The 27,837-nt window shown below is 38.5% G+C and overlaps 2 protein-coding genes across 2 annotated transcripts; one reads left to right on the top strand and one right to left on the bottom strand.

Annotated features, from left to right (window-relative positions):
* Nucleotides 1–133: 133 nt before the first annotated feature.
* Nucleotides 134–2,489, top strand: LOC131658006 (endoglucanase 25-like). Its single transcript, XM_058927345.1, has 6 exons — nt 134–503; nt 663–961; nt 1,075–1,548; nt 1,650–1,782; nt 1,868–2,040; nt 2,133–2,489. Exons 1-6 carry the CDS (start codon nt 134–136, stop codon nt 2,487–2,489), a joined length of 1,806 nt encoding a protein of 601 aa, XP_058783328.1.
* On the bottom strand, nt 2,368–4,074 carry LOC131655655 (glycolipid transfer protein 3-like). The gene is made up of 6 exons (XM_058925491.1): nt 3,693–4,074; nt 3,549–3,604; nt 3,344–3,474; nt 3,101–3,239; nt 2,804–2,947; nt 2,368–2,713 (listed from the first exon to the last, which is right to left on the bottom strand). Exons 1-6 carry the CDS (start codon nt 3,901–3,903, stop codon nt 2,678–2,680), a joined length of 717 nt encoding a protein of 238 aa, XP_058781474.1. The 5' UTR covers nt 3,904–4,074; the 3' UTR covers nt 2,368–2,677.
* Between the last annotated feature and the right edge of the window lie 23,763 nt (nt 4,075–27,837).

Raw genomic sequence — 27,837 nt, 5'->3', positions numbered from 1 at the left:
CAAAGGTACAATTTGGACGGCCAACAAAAAGACAAACTCATGCTTTGAAATATCAACCCAATTCAATCAATTCAAATTTAACACATTATAACTAACAACAAAATGAAGTCTAACATGAATTTATAATCAAATCATGCCACCAACAACAAAGCCAGAGAAGAACCCTGTGACATATATGCACACAGTTTCAGAAGCTGGTCGTCTTCTCCCTTCATCAAGCCGCTGGAACTCCATAGCACTTGATTTCAACCTTACTCCTAAATCATCTATTTCCTATGAATCCATCCCTTCCAAATATCCAAAATCTGTTGACTGCAATCTAGTCATCACTGATAAGAAACACTTCCATCTTTTTATTATTGTTGCAGTAGCAATGTTCTTTGCTATCATAGGACTGGCTTTGCTCTTACACTTTTTACCTCAGAAGCATAAGCATCAAGACTCTTCAATCAACCTCAAGTTGGCTATAAACCAAGCTCTAACTTTTTATGATGCTCAAAAATGTACTACTTACTTCTCTTCTATAAGTGTCTCTGGTGTCTGTATCAGTGCTTCATAGCTTTCTTTGTTTTGCACACATTGTGTCAGTGTCGTGTCTGGTGCATGTGTCTGTGCCAGTGTTGTGTCTGGTGATTTTAATTTTAATATTTATTATGTTGTAGCTGGGAATTATCCAAGGAACAGTTCAGTGAAGTATAGGGGAGACTCAGGATTACAAGATGGAAATTCGGTGAAGACTAATCTTATTGGTGGATATTATGATTCAGGAAACAACATTAAGTTTACTTTCACCACAGCTTATACTATGACCTTGTTGAGTTGGACTGCAATGGAATATCAAACGAAATTCGCTGATATTGACGAACTTGATCATGTTAAGGATATCATCAAATGGGGTACTGACTATTTGCTTAAGGTGTTTATTACTTCATCTGAATCCAACCTTATACTGTATTCTCAGGCAAGATATAAATTTCGTATCATGTTTATTTCGTATTCAGAATCATATACTGACATAAAGACTCGAAGAATCATTTACTAATAGTTGGTACATTTTTTTTTCAATTTTATTAGGTTGGAAGTACTATTAGTACTAATAATGAACCAAATGATATAAATTGCTGGCAAAGACCTGAAGACATGAGTTATGGTAGACCAGTTTCGGTTTGTGATGGCTCAGCTACAGATTTAGGTGGTGAAGTTGTTGCAGCATTATCTGCGGCGTCGATGGTATTCAAAGAAGACAAAGATTACTCAGGGAAACTAGCTCAAGCAGCAGAAAGTTTATATGAGGTAGTTACAAAGGAAGATCCTAAGAAGCAAGGAACCTACACCAATGTTGATGCATGTGGAAAACAAGCAAGAATGCTTTATAACTCATCTAGTTACAAAGATGAGTTGGCTTGGGGAGCTACTTGGTTGTTTCTTGCTACTAAGAACACTGATTATCTTGCAAATGCAACTCAGTTTTTTTTATCAGCAAAGAGTGATGAAACAATGTTAGACAAAGGAGTGTTTTACTGGAATAACAAGCTCAATGCTGTTGCGGTAACTTTAATCCGACACTCGAGATGAATTTTAGACGAATTTGAGTAAAAAAGGTTGTTAGTAACTTAGTAGTCTCATGTTTTTTGATGTAATATTTGCAGGTTTTGCTTGCTGGTATTCGATATTTCCGTGATCCTGGCTTTCCTTATGAAGATGTTTTGAAACTTTCATCAAATTCTACTCACTCCCTCATGTGTTCTTACCTTTTCAAAAAATATATGAGCAGAACAGCTGGTAATTAGTTAATTAGTTCTTTGATTAAATGAAATATACATTATGATTTATAATAGTATATGATTCATGTAAAACATGATTGTAGGTGGATTGATTCTTCCAAAACCTGATAATGGGCCATTACTCCAATATGCTGCAACAGCATCTTTTCTCAGTAAATTGTATAGTGATTACATTGATCATCTCAAAATATCCGGTGCAAGCTGCGAAACCGATGAATTCTCAGTTGCAATGCTTCGTGATTTCGCTAATTCTCAGGCAAATTCCTAGCCTTCTTGAGTTCTAACCATTTTGTATGGAAACACATATGAATTGGAAATAGTCTAAAATTTAGATTCCTTGTGTTTCAGGTTAAATACATCTTAGGACAAAATCCTATGAAAATGAGTTATTTAGTGGGATACGGCGACAAGTTTCCAGTCCAGGTTCATCATAGAAGTGCGTCGATCCCTTGGGATAAACGGCTCTACAATTGCAATGATGGTAAAACATGGCTAAACTCTAAAAATCCGAATCCGCAAGTTCTTTTGGGAGCCATGGTGGGAGGACCAGACACACACGACAATTTCATCGATCAAAGAAGCAACCAAAGATTTACTGAGCCAACCATAGCAAGCAATGCTGGCTTAGTTGCAGCATTGATTGCACTTCAAGATCCTTCAAATAATTCAAATGACTTGAAAAACTCATTGTGGGAATGGACATGATTCATTGTTTGAATTTTTTTATTTTATTTTGATTTTAGGCTATGTTGAAAGTCTTACACTGATGCAAACTTGTAACTACAAAGCTTGATGATACAAAATTTTACTGTACAAGTACTTTACATGAAACCAAACTATACATTATCCACTAAGAAAAGTTCTAGTTCTAAATCAGCTTTTCTATGTTAACTTCAGTTTGATTTAAGCTTGTCCAATTTATACACTTTCTGCAACATCAATAAATATTCATCAGATAAATATATGACAGAAAATCCAATGAGCATAACTTATGTCAGAAAGGATGAAATCAAGCTTACTAGAATACAATGGATATCCTCCAGAAATGGTACTAGCAATGAAACCAAAATCTGAATTTTCTCCATTAGGATGTCACAATCTTCGCCTTTTTCACTGATGAGATCCATGAAAGTTTTAGTATCAGGTACTAGCTTTATACCAACCTGAAGAACACAAACAATGACCATGTTTAAGGATGTTCGGCCAATTGTGTCTACGTCTGCGACTGTAGTTCCTCATCAAGAACTACGAGCTATACTCAATAGTTCAATATTGAAAAATGAAAGAAAAGAAAAGGAAGAAATGGTTATTATTACTCTGAAAGCCGCGGATGCAATCCATCCATGCCACGGTTTCAAAGTTGCATCATAAGACTCTTGAACTGCTTGTTCCATACTCTTTTTAGGATCTTTTACTAGTAATGCTTGTAACAATGCTGATGTGAAATCAATGGATCTGCATAATCGCACATCTTTAAATAAAAATTATACAACAGAAAAACTTTTTCATATGGAAATTATACAATCAAATTTTTCTTGAAAAAATTAATGATTGTTCACCTAGTAAGCCAAACAAAGGATTTACTGCCACTAATCCTCTTCTTTGCAATGCCTTTGCTAGTTTCTGATTTCAATATCTCAACCAAATTTGAATTGATCAAAGGGTTTGATTCATACATAGCTTCCAACCTCTACAATGACACACAACTCAATGTGTAAGTCTTAACCGAAAAAAAGTAACTATCTCATGCTTTGTTTTTGTTACCTTAATATTCTGGTGAATGTCTTGTCTAATAACAATCATTGTTGGGCCTACCTTATCTGCAACAGAAACAAACAATCAATAATTTGTTTGGTTTTAATCATTATCATGTTTGAAAATAAGGAGAAGAAGTTAGCAACAAATAACCAAGAAATTGTAGAATCATGTAACATAGAGATAGGAAAGGCTTGGTTGGGATGCGTGCAGGTGCAGCTTCATGATTTTCTCCAGGTTTGACTATAACAAGAACTGAAAGTTCTTCAATGGCAGAGTTTATCTCTGATCTCTTCTCAGTATCTCTACTCCTCTTCATTTCTCTTATGCTATATGCTCTCTGATACAAACACACATACCTCATAAAACTCAACAGATGTTATTTATAAGTGAAACATCGTTGACTTTCATTCCTATTGTTCATTGTTTCAAATATTTAGGACAGAAAGAGAGAGAGAAAGAGGGATAGAGATTCATAAGGAACAATGCCAATTATTAATTGTTTTATCACATATAGTAACTTAACTTGAGTACTTTGTATTTTAAAGTAATTAATGTTTGCTTGTAGTAATATTATTGTGTTATGTAGGTCATTGAAATGATAGTGACAATATATTTGACCTTATAGTTATCATCAATCACCCTCCCCCAGTCACATATCAGGCTGGGAATCTTCATAATTGTTTAATAATAATGAAATGAAACAATGTTATCCATGACTTAACTTGTCTGGGCCAAACAATCTAACCTTTTTTTTTTATCTTGAACAGGCATTAACTAGTCGCTTTGTTTGTTCTCCTAATGTTATTTTTTTCCCTCCCTAATACAATTTATTTGAGTTGGAAAAAACCACAATAGAAGATAAATTTATTCTTTAGTGTAACGTGGTTGCATTTCCAATAACATGCCTAGATGTTGAATAGGAGTCAATCCTCTCATTCAATGCTTTTTGTTTGATCATGCTAATATAGTTTGTTGTGTTTTTTTTTCAAGAACTCAAATTTTGGACAGATTATATCAATTTTTAGGGATTAAAGAGGGAGAACAATCTATATATAGGTTTGTTAAAAGAAGAGAAAGAAATATAAGAGATTTGAATCCAATGAAGTGTATTAAAGATAAAGTAAGCGAAGTTTTGATTCAGAAAAAAGGTATAAATGATACGAGGGAGACATATTTTTACTATTTATTTAATGAAGGATATATTATCTCAGTGGACTCTAGCAAACTAAACATTAGAAAAGAGGATCGAAATTATAATTACTATCGTCGGATTCATAAACAAGAGGTAAAAGACGAGTTGAAAAGAATGAGTAATAGTTAGGTAATTGGGTCAAACAATATATCTATTGAAGTATGGAAAATTCTTAGATATAAAGGCATTGAGTGACTCACCAAACTCTTTAATGAAATAATGAGGTTAAAACAAATATCGAATGAATGGAAAAGAATCACTTTAGTTTCAATCTATAAGAACAATAAGGATGTACAAAATTGTGCAAATTATAGGGAGATTAAAATTACGAGGCATACCATGAAGTTAAGGAAAATAATGATTGAACGAAGGTTAAGTAAAGAGACTCAAGTCATTGAGAAGACTTGTAGATTCTGTGATAATGATAGTAGATCAGATGGAGATGAGTCAAACAACTAGAGGTAAAAGAAGATCTAGAAAAACTATAAGATAAGTTATTAAAAATGATCTTGAGATTAACAATTTGGATAGGAATATGGTATTTGATAGAATATTATGGTGTAAGTTAATCCAAGTAAACGATCCCACTTAGTAGGATAAGCCTACGTTAGTAGGATATATCATACCATTGCTTAGTTTGGCTCAAAAACTCAAATACCAATTGGGGCCCGAAACGTTTCAAAGTAAATAATTTTTTGGTACGATGAGGATAGTCATGTGTTTGTAGGACTGTTTGTGGTGGTTAAGGTATTTGGCAATGTTTAGAACTAACTCACTTGAGGTTGTGAGAAGCTCAGTTATGGATTTTTTGGGAGAGAGGCTTGAGATCCATTTCCCCACTCTAAGATTGGAGTATATATAAAAGGATTCTTTGACCTAGTGTGGATGACCAAAAGGAGCGGTTTCCTTATCTTTCTAGTTAACAGAGTGGGAACGTTGGAAGACAAGTCTCTTCCTTGGATAGTGGGGGAGCAATTCCTCTTTGAATCTTTCCTACAATTGGTTAGTGCTTTCAGACTTTATTAGCCACATATAGTGCGTGAATGGGTCACCTAAGATAGACCAAGCCCAATTGGGCGGCCTATCACCATATTGTTGGGAGACTTCTTCTTGTGGGGCAGCATTGAAGAAAAGAAAAAGATCTATTGGGTGAGATTGGAGATAGTTTGTCTGCCTATTGAGAAGGGAGGCCTTGGTTTGAAATTGGTGGAAGAATTCAATGTGGCTATGCTGTTAAAATGGAGATGGAGAATTTTTCAAGGAAAGGATTCTTTTTGGAAGAAGATCCTAAGGGCTAGATATGGGATGTCGAATTTGCAGGTGTTATTCGAGTATTCCGAAATACCTAGCAGATATTCTTCTACCTGGTGGAAAGATATTTTTTTAAAATCTTGGTATTCGGCCTTACGACCGACTAATCCAAGGGGATCAATCCCGTCGTCAACTTGCAGGGGCCCCGTTTAAAGTCATAGCAAAGCTCTGTATATACTGGCCTAACACATGAATTATTTGCATTCAATAGGATTCAAAATTGAGACCTTGAGAGGAGCACACTCTCAAAACCCAAGCCTTAACCACTAGGCCAACTCATGGGGGGAGAAAAGGCATAAAGAAGGAGATTTCGAAACAAGGTGCAAATTTGTGTTAGGAAAGGGGAATTCAATTTTGTTCTGGGAGGTAAACTGGTGTAGAGAGGTGAATCTTAGAATTACTTTTCCGGATTTATATTTTTTATCTGTTTTAAAGAAAGAGGTAGTGCAGGGCATGGGGTTTGAGTTAATAATTGTTGGATTTATAGTGATTTGGGTGAGTAGGTTGCACCGGATTCGAAAATTTGGAATCGATTGCAGGTGTTAAAGAATTCTTTGAGTTAGGCGGTTTCGATTCGAGACATGGAGGATTCAGTTGATTAGAAGCCGAGGCTTGAGGAAGGATTTTCAGTCAAATTTTGTTATGAGGTTTTAACTGATTTTCATCTTAAGTATGTTTTTATTTTCGAAAGGGAGAAGGCGGTGGGGCTTGTTTGGAAGGCTTTAATTCCTTTTAGAATTAAAGTTTCTGCTTGGAGAAGTGTGATTAACAGACTTCCAACGAAAATTTTGCTTTTTGTTTGAGGTATTTTTTCGACTCAATCCGAATTATTTTGTCTTTTGTAATGCTAATGAGGAGTCTTTAGAACAAATTCTTTTTTCTTGTGGCTTTGGGAAGGAAGTTTAGGGGCTGATTTCAGATTAGATTGGGGTGGAATTGGGTAAGGAGCCCAATGTATGGAGGAGTTTCCTTCAAGCTTTTGAAGGTTTTAAATCTAAAATAGTGAAGAAGGGTTTCGAAGGGATTATTTGAATTGTGGTCTGTTGGAGTATACGGATTAAGAGCATACACATCGGTGGTTTCTTAACTGTGCAAAGCCACCCGATGTCAGAAAATAATATTAATTAAATCAATTGCACACATATTCATAAAGCACCGTTGCTTTCTGCAGCAACGTGGTAATGGCAGAGTTTTTCAATTTTATCTAGTGATGTATTGAGTTGGAATATATTTTGTAATTAGTGGGACCCAATTTAGAATTTTAAGTGAGTGATATAAATGTTTAGAAAATATAGTAAAATGGTTTAAATAATTGAAAAGTGTGGAGAAATATAATTAATTGAGTAGGGTCTATTTATACCACCAATTTAGGTGGCATGGATGTGGGTGCTCTAAGAGGAACGCAGTGGTCTTTAGAAAAGAGAGTTGGAGTGTCTCTGATACGGTTTGAAGTCTTAAGGTTTTAGTGATCTTTCCATAATGAAATTATTTATGCCAAATGTAATTTTTATAAATTTTGCAAGGAGTCTTTGCATTTCATAAGTTAAGTTTTATTTGAAATGTAATTTCTCTTTCTTCAAATTTGTCTTGATTTTATAATTGGGATTGAGTATCCTTAATATTTTTTTTAACCAAATCCTTATTTAAAAAAAAGTAATTAAAAGATATTGATAAAAAACATAAAATGTCTCTTAAATATCTTCATTGAAATCAATGACAAATAACTTAAATAAGTTTTTATATTTTATCCTCGTCTCCAGTTTTGTTTTTATCTAGTAAGGACTTAATTGTCATATCATCCACATATTTTCTTATAATAGAAAAATTGATCCATAGTACTGAAATATTAATAGTCAAAATCACATTATGAACGGTAATATGCTCACAAATTTTAAAATTAGTAAGAAATAGAAGTAATAGCTAACATGTACTATAAGTGATGGATATGATGATGTATATGTGTCGATAATTAATTTTATAATAATACACAATTAATTTAAAGCTTTAGAGTAGATTTATTAATTCACACATATACCGTGGGAACTCCTCCACCAAGTGATAAATATAAACATTCTACAAATGGAACCAATGGCCAGAACAATATGTCAAGGGTTCATTATATGAGTTATAGCTCATATATGGATTAATCAAATCCAATTAAAAGATGAAAGGAATTATTAAGCACCATGCATCATATGTATCATGCAAAAATGATGCATCATATGTATTATGCACAATTAATTTCATCATTTAACTATATATAATATTGGAAATATGCTTCTTTTCTTTTTGACAAAATATTGGAAATATGTTTTAAAATCTAAGAAATTTATAATTGTTTCTTTTAGTTTTGCCAAGTCAGGCACGCTGGGTCGAGAATCAGACCATGAAATTTGGTCCTAATTCCAAACCTTCTAAAAGTGATTCTTTGTCTCATATTGTGGTATAAAGAAAGAAGTGAAATCATAGTGAAAGAAACTTAAAAAGACAAGAGTAGAATTTTTCGAGATTCATTGTTTCAAGAATTGGGAGACTTTTGAGGATAATAAAGGAATTGAAAATCACTTCTAAATATATTGGATAAGTGTGATTCACATATTGAAGAAAAGAAAGAAAGATTGAAAAGTATATGGATAAAAAATATGAGATGTTCTTGTAAACTTGAAAGACAGTTGTTTTGGTAATCTCTTGTAATAATGTTTGAAGTATAGTGAATCAGAGATATGTTCTTCCATAGGTAGATCGGTTTGATCAAACTAGGTAAGCAAAATTTGTGTTCTTATTTTTATCTTACTATTACTCATACTGTGAGATATTGGATCGAACTCTAGTGGGTCGAAGAGTGGCTCCGGGTTCGACAGAGGTTAGCATACAGTCGAAGGTTGCTCACATGCTGGTGTCGAAGACCAACATACTGTAGTCGAAGTGTGTTATAGTATGTGGGGGGTCGAAATGCTAGGGGTGTTAGTATTTCGAATTGGGTTGGTTTGTTCTGTCCAATTGTTAAGTTAGTCGGTACCCTATGTTAGCTTGTAATGGGTATTTGTGAAGAAACCCATTAGTTTAGTATGTTAGGTTTATTATAAATAGCATACTAGTCTCACATCATTGCATACTGAAAATCCTAATTCAGGGTGAGAGAGTTATTTGTTATTCCTGTAACACTTGTAATCTTGAAGAAGAGAAAGTAAGAATAGCAGTTATAACCAATCCTTGTTGCTCTTCTTGCTTCCCATTGTGTTCCCTGTTATACTCTGTTCTTGGCATCATTTTCACAACAAATTGGTGCGGTGAGCGTGGAGAAGATGCCTTCAACAAAGTATGAGATTGAAAATTTCATCGCAGTGAACGATTTCGGTCTGTGGCACCTGAAGATGAAAACCCTACTGGTTCAGCATGGTTGTTTGGAAGCGTTGAAAGGAGCGGCGGCTATGGAAGCTGCGTTAACAGAAAAAGAAAAGGCGGACATGATAGAAAAAGCCCACAACGCAATTTTGTTGAGCTTTGGTGATAAGGTTCTTTGACAGATATCAAAGGAGACAGCGGCATCAGGGTTATGGGTGAAACTTGAAAGTTTGTACATGACCAAATCGTTGGTAAATCAACTCTACTTGAAGTAAGCTTTGTATTTATTCAAGATGATTGAAGATAAAGTGTTGGATGAGCAGTTGGATATGTTCAACAAGCTGATTCTTGACCTTGAAAATATTGATGTGTAGATCAATGATGAAGATCAAGCGTTGTTGTTGTTGTGCGCTTTGCCTAGGTCACATGCTCACTTTAAAGAAACTCTCTTGTATGGAAGGAAGTCCCTAACCTTCGGAGAAGTTCAATCAGTCTTGTATTCTAAGAACTTGAACGAACAAAAGGAGCATAAACCTTCGACGGTTGGTGAAGGTTTGGCCGTTAAGGAAAAATTCTTGCGAAAGGGTGGTAAGTTCGACAAGAAGAAAAGTAAAATTCAGCAGAAGTCTTACAGTGCCGAAGCATATGGTATTTGATTCTATCATTGTAAGAAGGAGGGCCACCCAAGAAAGGTGTGCCCTGAACACCTGAAAGGTCATAGAGGTAAGGATAATGGCAACGCAACCATTGTTCAAGATGATTTTGAAACATCTGATGTTTTTGTGGTTTCAAGCAGTGACTCGAGTAAGGAGTGGATTATGGATTTAGGTTTCACTTGGTACATGACTCTAAAAAAAGACTTGTTCGAGGAATTATGTGATCAAGATGGTGGATCCGTATTGCTGGGAAACAGCAAAGCTTGCCAAATTGTAGGTGTTGGATCTGTGAGATTCAAGCTCCATGATGAGTCAATAAGGTTGTTGACTAAAGTCAGGTATGTTCCTGATTTAAAGAGAAATCTGATTTCTCTTGGTGAATTCGATAAGAAAGGATATGTTTTCCAAGGAGGGAAAAGTATTCTAAGAGTCATGAAGGGGTCGAAAGAAGCCTTGAGAGGCGTGAAGAAACAAGGCTTGTATACCCTTGAGGCTGAAGTTGTAAGTGCTTTGACAAATGTTGCATCCACGAAACCTTTGTCGAAGACAGAAATTTGGCACATGATATTGGGCCATGTTAGTGAAAGGGTTCTGGTCAAATTGGGAAAACAAAATCTGCTTGGTAGAAACAAATTCGAAAAATTGAAATTTTGTGAATCATGTGTACTTGGAAAATCTTGCAGAATGAAGTTCAACAAAGGCAAAAAAAAAAAAAGAACACACAGATCCCTTGATTACATCCATGTTGATCTTTAGGGGCCTACAAGGTGTCCATTACATTCTAGAGCAAGGTATTTTCTATCCATAGTAGATGAACATTCCATAAAATTATGGGTATTCATCCAAAAGACTAAGGATAAAACTTTTGAGAATTTCAAAAGTTGGAAGACTATGGTCGAAAATCAAACTGGCAGAAAGGTTAAGAGGCTAAGAACAGATAATGGCCTTGAAATTTGCAATGAGGTGTTTGACAGTTTTTGTGCTGCCTCTAGTATTGAAAGGCACTGAACTACTACAAGTACTCCACAGCAAAATGGTTTGGATGAAAGGTTTAATCGAACTGATTTGGAGAGAGTCAGATGCATGTTGACTAGTGCTGGGTAAAAGAAGGTGTTTTGGGTTGAGGCTGTTTTGACAGCAACATATATGATAAATAGATGTCCTTCGACTGTGTTAGATATGAAAACACCTAAAGAAGTTTGGTTGGGACATCTTCCAGATCTCGACAAACTGAGAGTATTTGGACGCGTAGCTTATGCTCACATTAGGCAAGACAAGGTCGAATCTAGAGCTCTGAAATGCATGCTCATGGGATACCCTGAAGGAATCAAAGCTTATAGGTTATGGTGGCTAGATCCAGGTCACAAGAAGAGTATCACCAGTCGAGATGTAGTTTTTAATGAAACTGAAATGGAATTTAAGAAAACTGATGATGTTAGTCAAAGTGCAGAAATTTCTGACGAAGAGCTGGAACAGGTAGAGATTCCTGTTGAGGTGGAGCATGTTGATGCTGAATTACATATCTCAGATGAAGTCGAAGAAGAAGCAGAAGATGCTGAAGAAGTTGAGGAAATTATCGATGACTGTTGCACCCCAAAATTTGCCCTCTTCACTGTACTATAAGTTATCAAAGACGTTTATTTCGTCATCCAAAAATTAAAAAAATAATGAAGAGTTTCTCATCTGAGTGTTTGAGTTTGTTAAGATCCAACCGAGGTTAATTGGATTGTATGTTGAGTTTGCTTTTATGCATTAAGTCAAATTCATCTTCACTGATTGTTCAAGGTCTCAAGTTCAAGTATTCATCTCTAATCATTCATGGATTTGTATGTTGCTTCGAAGATAATGGATACATGATTAATCTTGATTTATTTTCTTGTGGAAGTGAAAGATTCATTGTTCAATATTCAAAAGTAACTTCATGGGAATTTAAAGATCAATTCGAAAGAGATGATTACTTAGAGTAGTTGGAATTTGTCGTGTGGATTGAAATAACGATTTGAAAACAATTTATTCATTCTCTAAAAAAGACGTTTATTATTCATCCAAAAATTCAAGTTCTCATTCAAAAGCCATTACAAAAATACTCAAATGTCCATACATACCAAGATCCAAATATTCATTACAGAACAAATTGAGGCCCATTACAAGAAACCATACAAAGAAATTTACTGGAACATTTGACTCAACAATTATTTTTTACAATTTGAACCGTGCCTAATACAAGCTGCACTTCATCGACTTACAATTCAGACTGAAAATCCAAAACCGACATGACAAACGGTCTTGCGCTAGTTTCACAATTGTGATATCCTGCAATTCACCAAGCCAAGATCTGGCTGCATAAAGAAAACCAGCAGCATAAAACTCCTTGGTCACAATCAAACCGAAACCGCTTGCAACTATTAACCAAAAAAAGAAGAATAAATGAGTTTGAAAGATAAACCGCAAGATGATTTCACAGCTCAGCAGAGAAACGGAAAATAATAAAAAGAGAAAACCATAACAGAATTGGGGGGGAAGGAAAAAACGCAACAGAATTGGAACTCACCGATTCGAATCTTCATTGCTCCTTCAAACTTCAATCACCAATCGCTTCCTCTCATCAATCTTCTCCGTCCTTCATTCATCTTCATACTTCAACAATCATCTCTTCATCACTTTCTGCAAATCACAGAACTCTTCACCATAACCATTCATCAACCACGCTTCAATCTTCAACGAATCACAAACTCTTCATCAATCACACAGAAAGATCACCTTCAATTCTCCTTCATCTTCTTCAATCTTGAGGACATACGAAGAAACTCAGAAAAAAGAACCTTCATCTCTTTCACTCCTTCAAGCGTCAATCATCTTCACCGAATGGCTTCAATACGCGCGGTTCACACATCTTCAATCTTGATCGATTCTGAAATTCACATCTGCAAACATCAACGTATCAACATCAATCTCATCATCGCCAACTCACATCATCAACATCATCTAAGAAACGCAGAGAGAATATAAATTGAGTAGAAGAAGGAGCAAAAGGACGAAGAAGCAATTTCTAAGACAAACCTGATTTCGTGTTCACTTTCCGCCATGGTTGAATCACTGAAGATCGAGAGCGAGATCGAGAGAGAACAGGAGAGGTTGAGACGAAGGGGAATCGATTGAGAGTGAGAGGAGACGAGAGATCGCCGGCCGCTCGGAGAACCGGAGATGGAGGCTGAGCCACACCGCCGCGCCGTCGTGCCGACATGAAAGGGAGGAGTTCTGAGTTTTTTTTCACGTGAGAAATTTAGTCCCAAACTTTAACCCTAATTCCTCTTTCTGCCTAGTTTGTTTAATTGGATTAATGGATTATTGCAAACTTAATGGATATTAGTTAGACTAATTGAAATAAAATCTGGATTAAGTTGAATTCGACAAGAACCATTGAATAACGTTGGGCCTGATCTACAAAATTGCTGCATACTACACCTCCCTTTGAGCCCAATGCATCCCATGTGTTTGGTGCTAATTCAAAAATCTGTACAAAAACACATTTGGACTAACTCTGGTTGGGCCCTGCGCCCCATTTGTTGACTGCACCATGGTTTTTCAGCATTAACCCCCCCCCCCCCTGTGTGCATTTTTTTCATATTAGATTTAATCGTTTTCACTAGTTTATTTCCTATTTCTTTTAGGTAAGAAAATGTATAAAAATAATTGATTTTTTTGATTAGATTTTTGCATGATAAATATGAATAAAAACATGTTTTTTTTCTTGTTAGAAATAATTTTGTTTTCTATATTTGTTTTAGATGATAAAAAAGATAATCAAAAACATGTATTTTTCTTGTTAGAATTTAATTGCTTTTTTACATAGTTTTGTTCTTATTCTTTGATAAAACGCCATAAAAACAATTTTCTCTTTTTAGATGTTGTTTTAGAATTTACTTAGAATTTAATTTCTATTATTTTCTATGGCGGGTGCATGCCTCCTTGTTATTACTGATTTGGGTGTTGAGATGTGCGAGGTACTTCGAGAGAGCCTTTGATTGCGATTCGACTTGCTTCGTGTTCCACTTTACTTGTGGGATACGAGTTCGCTTCCGGTGCGATTGATTTGCGTCGTGTTCCACTTTATTTGTGGGACACGAACCTATTTCCAGTGCGAGTCACCTGATCTCTCATTCATTGAGATGTATATTCCTGTATTGTCTGGATTGTGTTTCTCTTGCAGGTTGCTTATGTGGTTGTGTTTGATACGCACTACATAGCGGTTGTGATTTATTTTCACACCGCATCGCTTTGACGCTTATGCTGGACTCCTGGCTTTGATGGATGTTAGATTACGTGAAGTTTCTTCTCTGCTTACGCTTGCTAGCTCATTGCGGATTTGCTATCCGTTCGGTATCGTCTCCCGTTTCATTTTATTTCTCTTGCACTCTATCGCTTTCTCGCATCATCCTATAACATGAGAAGTAGGACTTAGACATGCATCTGGCCAAGCCCTCGAAAGAGGCTCTGTTTTTGTTGGTGTGTTTACATTTGTGCTTTGCGGCAGGGAGTCACGGTGTAATAAGTCCTATATGGCACTCCGTTAAGTCCTCATGGAAGGCATGCGGTCAAGGGTTCGTAATCAACCCCCGCCTAGTCTCATCGAGTCTGTTTGGTATGCGCACGCCTCGCGTTGTTTGCTTCCGAACGTGCAAAAGATCTTGTTATCGAGTATGTCAGGTAAAGGGTTCATGCAGTCGGAACCCCGCCTTTCCTATAGCTCATGTCACTCGACGTTGATGCTCGGTGTACGCACGCACCGTTTTCCTTTATGATCCGTGACGGCTTGGTTGCTGAGAAGGGTCCGCCTTCTTGTCTATGGCCCGATCATTTTCGCGAGGTCTGATGCTTGGTTGACTTGGGTTGAGCTGCTCCCCTTGGCTATGGCGGGACCGCCTTTCTACCACTTGGCCAGTGCCTTTGGTTTGTTTGCTTCACGAGTGGATGCTCGTTTGTGTGCTATATTGTTTGCATTCGCTTTTCCCCCGTAGTTTGTTTAGTTTAGTTTAGACTGGTACCCTTTGTATGATAACATTAGGTAGCAAGCTTTCCCCCTTAGCTTAGGTCTTCCTCATGCATTCTTTAAAACACAAACCACACTCTTTGATTTTCTTTTCTTAAGAGCTTGTTATTTCCGCTCCATTCCCAGCATAAGTCTCCAAAGGTCGAGCAGCGGAGTGCGAATGTAACTCGTTCACCTAAAAAATACAAAACAAACAAAAACTAGTTAGCCGAGCTACGGTAGCTCTGATTCTGCAAAACAGATACGTAGGCAGCGGGGTAGGGCCCGTGCGAGCATAATCCTTTCCTTTCCCTACATTCTGCATTCATTTTAGTCCAGATTAGCGTAGATTTGTTACACACCCATAGATTTAGACACTAGCGTGGATACCATCGAGTACGATGGGCGCGAGGGGTGCTAACACCTTCCCCTCGCGTAACCGACTCCCTTACCCTTTTTCTCTGGTCGTGAGACCGTTGTTTTGTTTTGTGGTTTGCTGGCATTCCCTTCCTTTTCAGGATAAATATGTTAGTGGCGACTCTGTTAATTTTCGCGGTAGCGACAGCTGGCGACTCTGCTGGGGACGTCTCGACCTGTTGCTGGTCCGGACTCAGCGAGTCGATCCTAGCGCTTGTGTGTTTATCTTTGGGTGCTTTACTGCTTTGCATATTTACCTGTTTGCATTGCATTCTATGTGCGCTTTTACTTTTCTGCATCATATTCTGGACTGTCTGGATTTCTATCTGTGGGTGGGTGTTTCAAGAGGTAAGAGGCCCAATACCCAGGCTATGAGTGATACCATAGGAACTAGGACTAGAGTGGCCGTGACGGACAGAAGGCGTATGCCTGATTGATCTGATCACGTATCCACGGGCAGAGCTTGGTGGAATGAGGCAATATCGTATGATAACGCCTACATTCGATCCTCTGTTGGCTTTTTTGACCTACCTTGGCCTAGATTCACCCGTGAGTGGGGCGGGAATCAATGATCATTTAACAGGTACATTGTTGGTGACCGCTGTTCTTGTTCGTGGGTTACCGCTGTTCTCGTTCGTGGGTTACCGCTATTCCTGTTCGAGAGTTACCGTGGTTCTTGTTTGAGGGTGACTATGGTTCTGTTTCTATTGATTATGGCCCGTGATCTACGGGGAGTTCTGAATTGGTGCCGAACCTTTGAACCTGGATCGTGTAACTTTGAGGAAATCCAGACTTGTCTGGTGGGAGACATCAAAAGTCCCACCACTTTGCATCATTGCATATTTACTTTTCGAAAAAAATGATGTACAAAAAATAACTAGCATACATGTTCCTTCCATTTCAAAGGAATCATATCTTTAAGCCTCGTGTCGAGCTTTTCCATCTTTTGCTTGCAAAAAAATCAAAAATACGAGGATTCCTTGGAAATTGAATGAACTTGGCATTGCATTCATATCATGCATCTCATACATTTCATGCATAACAGGTGTTCAGGGTCGAGGATCTCTTATTCAGACTTGGTACTCTCACCAGATTCAGAGACTTGATTTGTTCTTATTGTGTGTTCAAAGATGGGTCATGGAACAACTTTGTGGGGATTCTACCGATAAGAAAGCTCAGTTGGGGTTCTTTTTGAAGACTTGTCTTATGCTCATTTGCTTCCATGCTTGCTTTATTTGCAACTGGTTAAGCTCTGTATTGTGTGGATATCTACAGATTCTATGCTTGATGACGATGACACTAGGTGTGAATTCTATCTTGGGACACCTGGTCGTGATGTTAGGATCTACAAGTCTTTGAAATTGCTTGGGGCTCCCGCACGAGGGATAAGCAAGACATTGTCTATCTTGAGCATTGCACCATTCGCATTGCTCGAATCCCTAAAGCACTTACAAATTTCGTGTGACTTCGTCAGAATCTTCTGCAAAGCAGTAATCAAAAGTGGTTTACATAGACACCTCTCATTCTCAAGGTTCTGTTTCATATCCTGGGTCACCTCCTCCTGGAGTTTCCTTTTCAACAACCTTTGCTTGTCAACAGAGACGGAAAGAGAATGTGAGAAGTAAGTTGATGTAATCCCAATGCCTTATGATCAGTTGCATCCTTGCTTGTAGGAGTTTCAGTTGGTTAAGATTCATGCTTTGGTTCTTGCTCACCACAGATAGCTCTCCTAATTTCGATGATAATACTTTGTGTCTTCCATTCTCGGGGCACCTGATCATAATGTCAAGCCTTACAAGGTGTTGAAGTTCAAAGAGTCCAGGACATGCTCGATGCAAAGATGTTTGAGTTTATTCATCATGGTTGCTACTGGTCAATCCCATTTCATCTACTGTAAGTAGAATGTTTGTTCTTCCTCGGGGAAGTAACTCATGAGAATCGCTTGCAACTTGTATCGCCAGAGGCTTCCTTCATAACAACTGTTGTGTGTTCCAAGTTAGGACTTTGATAGCCAAGAGTCATAGGTTAATGTTGTTCACTGATAGTAATACAAGTTTCCTCCATTCATGATGGTGTTTTCTGTTTCAATAACTATATTTAGGGCTCCCGACCGAGGGATAAGCAAGACTCTGTGTTCTTGAGTTTGCATCATCGGCAACTCAAATCCCTAAAGCGTTCACAAACTCCCGTTACTGTTATTTGGGGCTCCCGACCGAGGGATAAGCAAGACGCCTTGTATCTTGAGTTTGTGCACCACTTGCATGGCTCAAATCCCTAAAGTTGAGCACTTGCAACTTCTGTATGACTTTGCCGAAATCCTCTTCCAGGAAGTGGTCTAAAGTGTTCTGACGTAGTGCTTGGTGTTCTGTCCACTCTGGGGACACTTGGTTATCTGATTGGAGACTGTAAGTCATTCAAAGACAAGGTTCAAGACCTGATTGACTCAAAGGCTATCATATTCGCACTTGAAGGCCAGAATTGAAGTTCTCATTTGACTTAACGGATCTTCGGAAGCAATAAGTCCATACGGAGAGGATCTCCTCAATGTTGGCGGTTCTTAAGTCATCATGCATGTTCATGTTTAAGCTTTCTTGTTTTGTTCAATACTATGTGTATGTAAAACTTGTTTATTTTTGAACTATAATCATAATGCATTGGATATGTTTGTCTTGAAAAAATCCATTCGCTTTTGCTCTTATATGTTTTTCTATGCTTTTTGTGATATCTAACTCTTGTTAATAAAGCATGATAACTCCGTAGGGAGAATGATGAACATAATACCAAGAACCTCAAATGGTATGCTTTTGAGTAAAACCCTGTTGATGATGTACAGGCATTGTTTCAAATTCCCAAACACTGGAGATATAAGGGAGTGAAACCCTCGATAACCCCTCTGAGCCTTCGAAGTAGGAGTTTCTTTTCTCAAAATAAAAAAAACCCTCACGTTCAACCCAGGGGCGGGTAGTATTCAGTTAACCTGATCGAGCATTCAAAATTCATCAGGAGCGCACATCTAAGGATACAACAATGGCTATCTTTCAACAGATTGAGGAAAGTCAAATCCACAACGATTATCCCTCACCTTAAGAGGTCGAGACATCAAATTTATCCCTCACATCAGGAGGTCGAGACCAACATCAAAGCCGCTGTGGTTTATCCCTCACATCAGGAGGTCAAAATATGACGATACCACAATGGTAATTCTTCATCAATCCAGGACTCAGGCAGTCATAATCACTTCCAACAAATCAGAGATTCAGGATCACACGACTTGTTCAAAAAAAGAAAAAAAAAATGAAAAAAAATGAAAAAAAAAGAAAGCCCGCTAAGTCAACAACTTGAGAACATGTGACTTAGGCAAAAATTAGGGCATCCCGCTGGACATCCAAATCAAAATTCAAAAGAATTTGTCCAGGCAAAAGTTAGGGAAACGAAAAAAAGAAAAGCAAAGGCGAAAAACAAGGATTACGAACTAAGAATCCTCAGCAAAAGAACAAGGTCGTGTGATCAGACACCAAAAACAAAAGGTAAAATGACTGCCGTGTCCAGAAGACCTCATTGACTCCTCAATCATTTCCAAACTCCTCTTGAAAGATGAATGCTCGCATCGAGTTAACTGAACTTAGGACTGGAGAACATCGCGAAGGGGGTGGGCACTAAATAATTTGAGCCTAAAAATCTTTTTTTCTCAAACCGTGAACCTGGCCACGTTACAACCCTCAAAAGTCCTAATTGAAGCAGGGTTAATTCGAAAGCAGACTATACACGAGAATACGGTAAGCTGACTCCTAGGAGATCCGCTAAACGCTTGAGTTGGTATCACACCATCTTTCTTTAACAAAAAACTCGATGTCACGACATCCTTTCAAAAAGTTTCTTTAAACTTCAAGATAAACATACTTTTTGCATTAGAATTATATTTCTCATAATAAACATTCTTTGCATGTGAACAAGTGCTTAACATCAAGGAAGTTTCCATCATGAACTTCAGATGAACAGTTTTATCCTCCTGAAGGACAGGTTGTCTTCCGAACTCCGTTGAGTTGAAGCAAGAATATCTCAAAGTCTGATCACCTTCAAAGGCACAGAAGCATTTGAATACTCTATCGAGTTAGTTTTCACTCAATCTGGGGCAATGAGGTCAAGATTCATTTAATCTCTCAAAGCGTTGATTAATCAGGGGCATTCACCCAAGTGCATTTGAAGCTACCTACAACGCTTATCAATCAGGGGCACGGTTTCAAAGTTCATGATACTGTGCCAAGTTTTCTATGATAGCACGAATCTCAAGAAGTCTTTACGAGACAAATTTCTTCAAAGTCCTTAAGGCTGGGGCAAAACACTATGCAGTGGCATTCTTTCCTCATCAGGAGATGTTCAGTTTAAAGTTCAGGTGTGAGCTAAACAACTTATGAACTTGAGAACCGTCAGGGTCTTCATCCTCAGCAGTTAGAAGCTGAAAGTACATTACTTGTTGGCATCCTTACAATCAATATGAATATGCCGAACACTATGAAAGCCAATGCCTGTTTGGTCCCTTTGAAGTCAACACTTGCTTGACCCCTTGATCCCACTTCCTGGTGGCTTTCTCTTGAAGAACCAATGCCTGTTGGATGCTCTGGTCGATACTTGTTTGGTGTTCTAATCAGTGCTTGCCTGTCAACTCTTCGAATCCAACACCTGTATGGAAAGTTTCAAAGCTCAGATGTCTGACAACCTATTTGCTCTTGCATTTTCCCGTCGTGGGTACATCCTTTTGAGCGCATCATATCAACACATTGGCGGATCTAGCCGAGTGAGAGATTCTCATTCCCCAGCTGAGTGCATCTAGATGAGGTTTTCTTTGTTCCAAGATTCTCATCTCCTCAACAAAGCACATCTCAATGCAATCTCCGTGCTTCAGAAGCCTTATTCCTCAGTGGAATATCTTCTCCCCAGTTGAATCATGATTGAATGGTCTGATTCCCCAGCAAGCTCTTAATGAGGTTCCTTGCCTGAATGCCTCATTTTCCCCAGTAGAGGGCTTTCTCTCCCCAACAGATTGACCTGTTTTCCCCAGGAGAGTTATCTCATTCCCCAGTGGAGTTGTCTTAACAAAATATTCTTATGCTAAGTTCCTTATCCCCAGAGGATCTCTCATCTCCCTAGTGGACCACTATGCAGAAGTATTCATCTTCTCCACTGAGTCTCTCCTCAGCAGAGTTTCACTTGCATCCTCAGCAGAATCTGTGTCCTTCAAGGATTTCCCCAGCGGAATGCGTTCTACACAAGCAAGTCGGTTACTCCCCATCAAAGTTGTCTCCATGACTTGCTCTTATCTCCACATCCCCAGAATGTCGAGAATTTTCTTCTCCAGTGAAGTTGCCAGGGTATTCCCTAAGCAGATAATTGGGATGTTCTAATCCCCAAGCAGGATTTATTCCCCAATCAGAGCTCACGTCTAGATTTGATCATCTCCAGCAGATTTCCGATCCATCTTTGTCAGCTCGCAGTTTGTGACTTCTGGTCACTCATCTTGTCCTCCCCGCAGAGTTCCATACTCTCTCTAGGACTACTTCAGCAATTCAGTGCTCCTCCGCTGTTCTCCTAAGCAGCGTCCGAACCATGCATCATTCGCATTGCATTCCTTAAGCGTGTAGCGTCTTCCTTATCGGAAACGTTATTCCACAAACATTCATACATGCATCATGCATAAATCATATCATATCTGTTTCTTTCTACAGGAAAGTTATCAAGATACAAATGCCTCCCAGAGAGCAATTCGCCTAGTCATTACAGACGCTTATCCTGATGTTTTGAATCAGAAGAGGATTGTTCTACTTATTTTCTGACGCAGCTCAGATCAGTTCAAAGACATTCCTATTCCCGATGCCCCCAGATCGGTGGAAGATATTTGTTCCTATTCCTGATAAATCAGACTTTTAGTTGAAGGAACCGCCTCCGGATCTCCCAAGATCTTCCGAAGGAGCAAGCCCTCTGATACATCAGATCAGTTGGAAATATCTACTCCCTGACGATTTAGTTCGTTCAGAAGAAGAAACTCGTTTGCCCAGTCCTGATACCTTACTATCAGTTGAGGACGTTTTCTTTACCCGGCGTACACAGTTCGGAAGAAACATCTGTTCCTATCCTAATATTCAGATTCAGATTAGTTGAAGGAACCGCCTCCGGATCCCCGTGGTCTTACGAAGGAGCAAGCCACTGATATCATCAGATCAGATGGAGATGTTTGCCTGATTGACTTTTTCATTCAGATGAAGATTGTCCTACTTATTTTCTGGCATCATGTCCAGATCAGTTTAAAGGCATTCTTTCCCCGGCGTACACAGTTCGGAAGAGATATTGTTCCTATCCTGATTACCAGTTCAGTTGAAGGAACCGCCTCCGGATCCCCGTGGTCTTACGAAGGAGCTAGCCGCTAATTCCCAGATTAGTAGGAATATCTACCTGATGATTTAATTGCATCAGAAGAGATGTCTGCCCAGATTCCCAGATCATGATTCCCAGATCAGAGATACCTATTACCCGTTGATGTCCGATTCAACCGATGTATCTCCCTCGATTCCCAGATCGACCTAAGACATCTGTCCCGATGCATGTTCGGAGACATCTGCTACGTCTGATACTCAGATCATTCGAGATGTTCCTTCTCTTGATGCCCAGATCATTTGAAGTGTTTCCCCTGCCTGTGGGTGCCTGTTCCTTCTTATCACAAGTGGGAGCTTATTTAATTATCCAGATCAATTGAAGTTTTTTCTCCCTGCTTGCGGGGTGGTACATTCCTTCTTATTGCAAGATGGAATCTTCTATTGATCAAGAGCGCAAATTTTCGAGTTCATTCTGATATTCAATCTCCTTCCACCTCAACGGTTCGAAACTTTCGTTTCTCACTCGTCAGGTTCAAGAAGTTTGAATAGGGACAGCTGTTGCACCCCAAAATTTGCCCTCTTCACTGTACTATAAGTTATCAAAGACGTTTATTTCGTCATCCAAAAATTAAAAAAATAATGAAGAGTTTCTCATCTGAGTGTTTGAGTTTGTTAAGATCCAACCGAGGTTAATTGGATTGTATGTTGAGTTTGCTTTTATGCATTAAGTCAAATTCATCTTCACTGATTGTTCAAGGTCTCAAGTTCAAGTATTCATCTCTAATCATTCATGGATTTGTATGTTGCTTCGAAGATAATGGATACATGATTAATCTTGATTTATTTTCTTGTGGAAGTGAAAGATTCATTGTTCAATATTCAAAAGTAACTTCATGGGAATTTAAAGATCAATTCGAAAGAGATGATTACTTAGAGTAGTTGGAATTTGTCGTGTGGATTGAAATAACGATTTGAAAACAATTTATTCATTCTCTAAAAAAGACGTTTATTATTCATCCAAAAATTCAAGTTCTCATTCAAAAGCCATTACAAAAATACTCAAATGTCCATACATACCAAGATCCAAATATTCATTACAGAACAAATTGAGGCCCATTACAAGAAACCATACAAAGAAATTTACTGGAACATTTGACTCAACAATTATTTTTTACAATTTGAACCGTGCCTAATACAAGCTGCACTTCATCGACTTACAATTCAGACTGAAAATCCAAAACCGACATGACAAACGGTCTTGCGCTAGTTTCACAATTGTGATATCCTGCAATTCACCAAGCCAAGATCTGGCTGCATAAAGAAAACCAGCAGCATAAAACTCCTTGGTCACAATCAAACCGAAACCGCTTGCAACTATTAACCAAAAAAAGAAGAATAAATGAGTTTGAAAGATAAACCGCAAGATGATTTCACAGCTCAGCAGAGAAACGGAAAATAATAAAAAGAGAAAACCATAACAGAATTGGGGGGGAAGGAAAAAACGCAACAGAATTGGAACTCACCGATTCGGATCTTCATTGCTCCTTCAAACTTCAATCACCAATCGCTTCCTCTCATCAATCTTCTCCGTCCTTCATTCATCTTCATACTTCAACAATCATCTCTTCATCACTTTCTGCAAATCACAGAACTCTTCACCATAACCATTCATCAACCACGCTTCAATCTTCAACGAATCACAAACTCTTCATCAATCACACAGAAAGATCACCTTCAATTCTCCTTCATCTTCTTCAATCTTGAGGACATACGAAGAAACTCAGAAAAAAGAACCTTCATCTCTTTCACTCCTTCAAGCGTCAATCATCTTCACCGAATGGCTTCAATACGCGCGGTTCACACATCTTCAATCTTGATCGATTCTGAAATTCACATCTGCAAACATCAACGTATCAACATCAATCTCATCATCGCCAACTCACATCATCAACATCATCTAAGAAACGCAAAGAGAATATAAATTGAGTAGAAGAAGAAGGAGCAAAAGGACGAAGAAGCAATTTCTAAGACAAACCTGATTTCGTGTTCACTTTCCGCCATGGTTGAATCACTGAAGATCGAGAGCGAGATCGAGAGAGAACGGGAGAGGTTGAGACGAAGGGGAATCGATTGAGAGTGAGAGGAGACGAGAGATCGCCGGCCGCTCGGAGAACCGGAGATGGAGGCTGAGCCACACCGCCGCGCCGTCGTGCCGACATGAAAGGGAGGAGTTCTGAGTTTTTTTTCACGTGAGAAAGTTAGTCCCAAACTTTAACCCTAATTCCTCTTTCTGCCTAGTTTGTTTAATTGGATTAATGGATTATTGCAAACTTAATGGATATTAGTTAGACTAATTGAAATAAAATCTGGATTAAGTTGAATTGGACAAGAACCATTGAATAACGTTGGGCCTGATCTACGAAATTGCTGCATACTACACCTCCCTTTGAGCCCAATGCATCCCATGTGTTTGGTGCTAATTCAAAAATCTGTACAAAAACACATTTGGACTAACTCTGGTTGGGCCCTGCGCCCCATTTGTTGACTGCACCATGGTTTTTCAGCATTAACCCCCCCCTGTGTGCATTTTTTTCATATTAGATTTAATCGTTTTCACTAGTTTATTTCCTATTTCTTTTAGGTAAGAAAATGTATAAAAATAATTGATTTTTTTTTATTAGATTTTTGCATGATAAATATGAATAAAAACATGTTTTTTTTCTTGTTAGAAATAATTTTGTTTTCTATATTTGTTTTAGATGATAAAAAAGATAATCAAAAACATGTATTTTTCTTGTTAGAATTTAATTGCTTTTTTACATAGTTTTGTTCTTATTCTTTGATAAAACGCCATAAAAACAATTTTCTCTTTTTAGATGTTGTTTTAGAATTTACTTAGAATTTAATTTCTATTATTTTCTATGGCGGGTGCATGCCTCCTTGTTATTACTGATTTGGGTGTTGAGATGTGCGAGGTACTTCGAGAGAGCCTTTGATTGCGATTCGACTTGCTTCGTGTTCCACTTTACTTGTGGGATACGAGTTCGCTTCCGGTGCGATTGATTTGCGTCGTGTTCCACTTTATTTGTGGGACACGAACCTATTTCCAGTGCGAGTCACCTGATCTCTCATTCATTGAGATGCATATTCCTGTATTGTCTGGATTGTGTTTCTCTTGCAGGTTGCTTATGTGGTTGTGTTTGATACGCACTACATAGCGGTTGTGATTTATTTTCACACCGCATCGCTTTGACGCTTATGCTGGACTCCTGGCTTTGATGGATGTTAGATTACGTGAAGTTTCTTCTCTGCTTACGCTTGCTAGCTCATTGCGGATTTGCTATCCGTTCGGTATCGTCTCCCGTTTCATTTTATTTCTCTTGCACTCTATCGCTTTCTCGCATCATCCTATAACATGAGAAGTAGGACTTAGACATGCATCTGGCCAAGCCCTCGAAAGAGGCTCTGTTTTTGTTGGTGTGTTTACATTTGTGCTTTGCGGCAGGGAGTCACGGTGTAATAAGTCCTATATGGCACTCCGTTAAGTCCTCATGGAAGGCATGCGGTCAAGGGTTCGTAATCAACCCCCGCCTAGTCTCATCGAGTCTGTTTGGTATGCGCACGCCTCGCGTTGTTTGCTTCCGAACGTGCAAAAGATCTTGTTATCGAGTATGTCAGGTAAAGGGTTCATGCAGTCGGACCCCCGCCTTTCCTATAGCTCATGTCACTCGACGTTGATGCTCGGTGTACGCACGCACCGTTTTCCTTTATGATCCGTGACGGCTTGGTTGCTGAGAAGGGTCCGCCTTCTTGTCTATGGCCCGATCATTTTCGCGAGGTCTGATGCTTGGTTGACTTGGGTTGAGCTGCTCCCCTTGGCTATGGCGGGACCGCCTTTCTACCACTTGGCCAGTGCCTTTGGTTTGTTTGCTTCACGAGTGGATGCTCGTTTGTGTGCTATATTGTTTGCATTCGCTTTTCCCCCGTAGTTTGTTTAGTTTAGTTTAGACTGGTACCCTTTGTATGATAACATTAGGTAGCAAGCTTTCCCCCTTAGCTTAGGTCTTCCTCATGCATTCTTTAAAACACAAACCACACTCTTTGATTTTTCTTTTCTTAAGAGCTTGTTATTTCCGCTCCATTCCCAGCATAAGTCTCCAAAGGTCGAGCAGCGGAGTGCGAATGTAACTCGTTCACCTAAAAAATACAAAACAAACAAAAACTAGTTAGCCGAGCTACGGTAGCTCTGATTCTGCAAAACAGATACGTAGGCAGCGGGGTAGGGCCCGTGCGAGCATAATCCTTTCCTTTCCCTACATTCTGCATTCATTTTAGTCCAGATTAGCGTAGATTTGTTACACACCCATAGATTTAGACACTAGCGTGGATACCATCGAGTACGATGGGCGCGAGGGGTGCTAACACCTTCCCCTCGCGTAACCGACTCCCTTACCCTTTTTCTCTGGTCGTGAGACCGTTGTTTTGTTTTGTGGTTTGCTGGCATTCCCTTCCTTTTCAGGATAAATATGTTAGTGGCGACTCTGTTAATTTTCGCGGTAGCGACAATGACTACTTATTGTCAAGAGATAGATTGAGAAGATTCATCAGGACACCTTAGAGACTTGGGTATGCAAATCTTATAGTGTATGTCGTAATCTCTGCATGTGAGGTTCTAGACAAAGAATCTAGAGACTGTAAGGAAGTTATGAGGAGTCGAAATAAGACTGAATGGCTGAAGACCATGAATGATGAGATGAAATCTCTTCATTATAATCACACTTGGGAACTGATCGAGAAACCTTCTGGATCAAGGCTGGTCAGTTGTAAATGGATTTTCAAAGTTAAGGAAGGAATCGAATGAGTGGCGTCGAAGAGATACAAGGCATGGTTGGTCGCAAGGGGTTTCACTCAAAAATAAGGTTTGGACTTCAATTATGTGTTTTCTCCTGTCGTGAAGCACGGGTCCAATCGAATGTTTCTTTCCATGGTGGCATAATTCGATCTTAAATTGGAACAATTGGATGTGAAGACTGCGTTCTTGTATGGTGATCTAGATGAAACAATTCTGATGAGGCAACCTGAAGGGTATGTCAAAAAGGGGAAAGAAAAATATTTTTGCAAGCTGAAGCGATCCTTATATGGAGTGAAACAATCTCCTCGACAATTTAATAGGAGTTTCGACAAGTTCATGACACGCATAAATTTCATTAGAAGTCAGTTCGACCATTGCGTTTACTTCAAATTTCGACCTGGTAATTCATTTGTTATTTTGTTGCTTTATGTGGATGATATTCTCATAGCAAACAACAATGTCGAAGATGTGATGAGGGTGAAGCCTGAACTCAATAAGGTTGTTGCTTTATCAACCACTGAAGCGGAATATATTGCCCTCACTGAAGCTGTGAAAGAAGCATTGTGGCTTGAAAGCTTTGAGAAGGAGCTGAAACTTCAAGGTCAAGGTATCATTGTTAAATGTGATAGTCAAAGTGCTATACACCTGTCGAAGAACTCATCATATCATGAGCGAACCAAGCATATCATTGTGAGGTTGAATTTCTTCAAAGAAGTAATCGAGCACGGAGAAGTCCAGGTGCTGAAGGTTTTGACAGATCATAATGTTGTTGATATGATCACTAAGACATTGTCGAGTTGCAATTTTTTCCACTGTATGCAGTTGATATAGTTGCATGACAAAAGCTAGTTTGTTCTTTGATGTTAGAGTTTGTTCCAAGGTGGAGATTTGTGAGATATTGGATCAAACTCTAGAGGGTCGAAGAGTAGCTTCGCTTTCAATAGAGGTTAGCATGCAGTCAAAGGTCGCTCACATGCTGGTGTCAAAGACCTACATATTGTAGTAGAAGTGTGTTCTAGTATGGGGAGGGTCAAAATGCTAAGGTGTTAGTATTTCAAATTGGGATTGTTTGTTATGTCCAACTGTTTAAGTTAGCTTGTACCCTAAGTTAGCTTGTAATGGGTA

The sequence above is a fragment of the Vicia villosa genome, linkage group LG3 (assembly GCF_029867415.1).
Source record: "Vicia villosa cultivar HV-30 ecotype Madison, WI linkage group LG3, Vvil1.0, whole genome shotgun sequence".
Lineage (NCBI taxonomy): Eukaryota > Viridiplantae > Streptophyta > Magnoliopsida > Fabales > Fabaceae > Vicia > Vicia villosa.
Note: the sequence above shows the minus strand (reverse complement) of the source record. Positions and strands in the feature narration are given on the sequence as shown.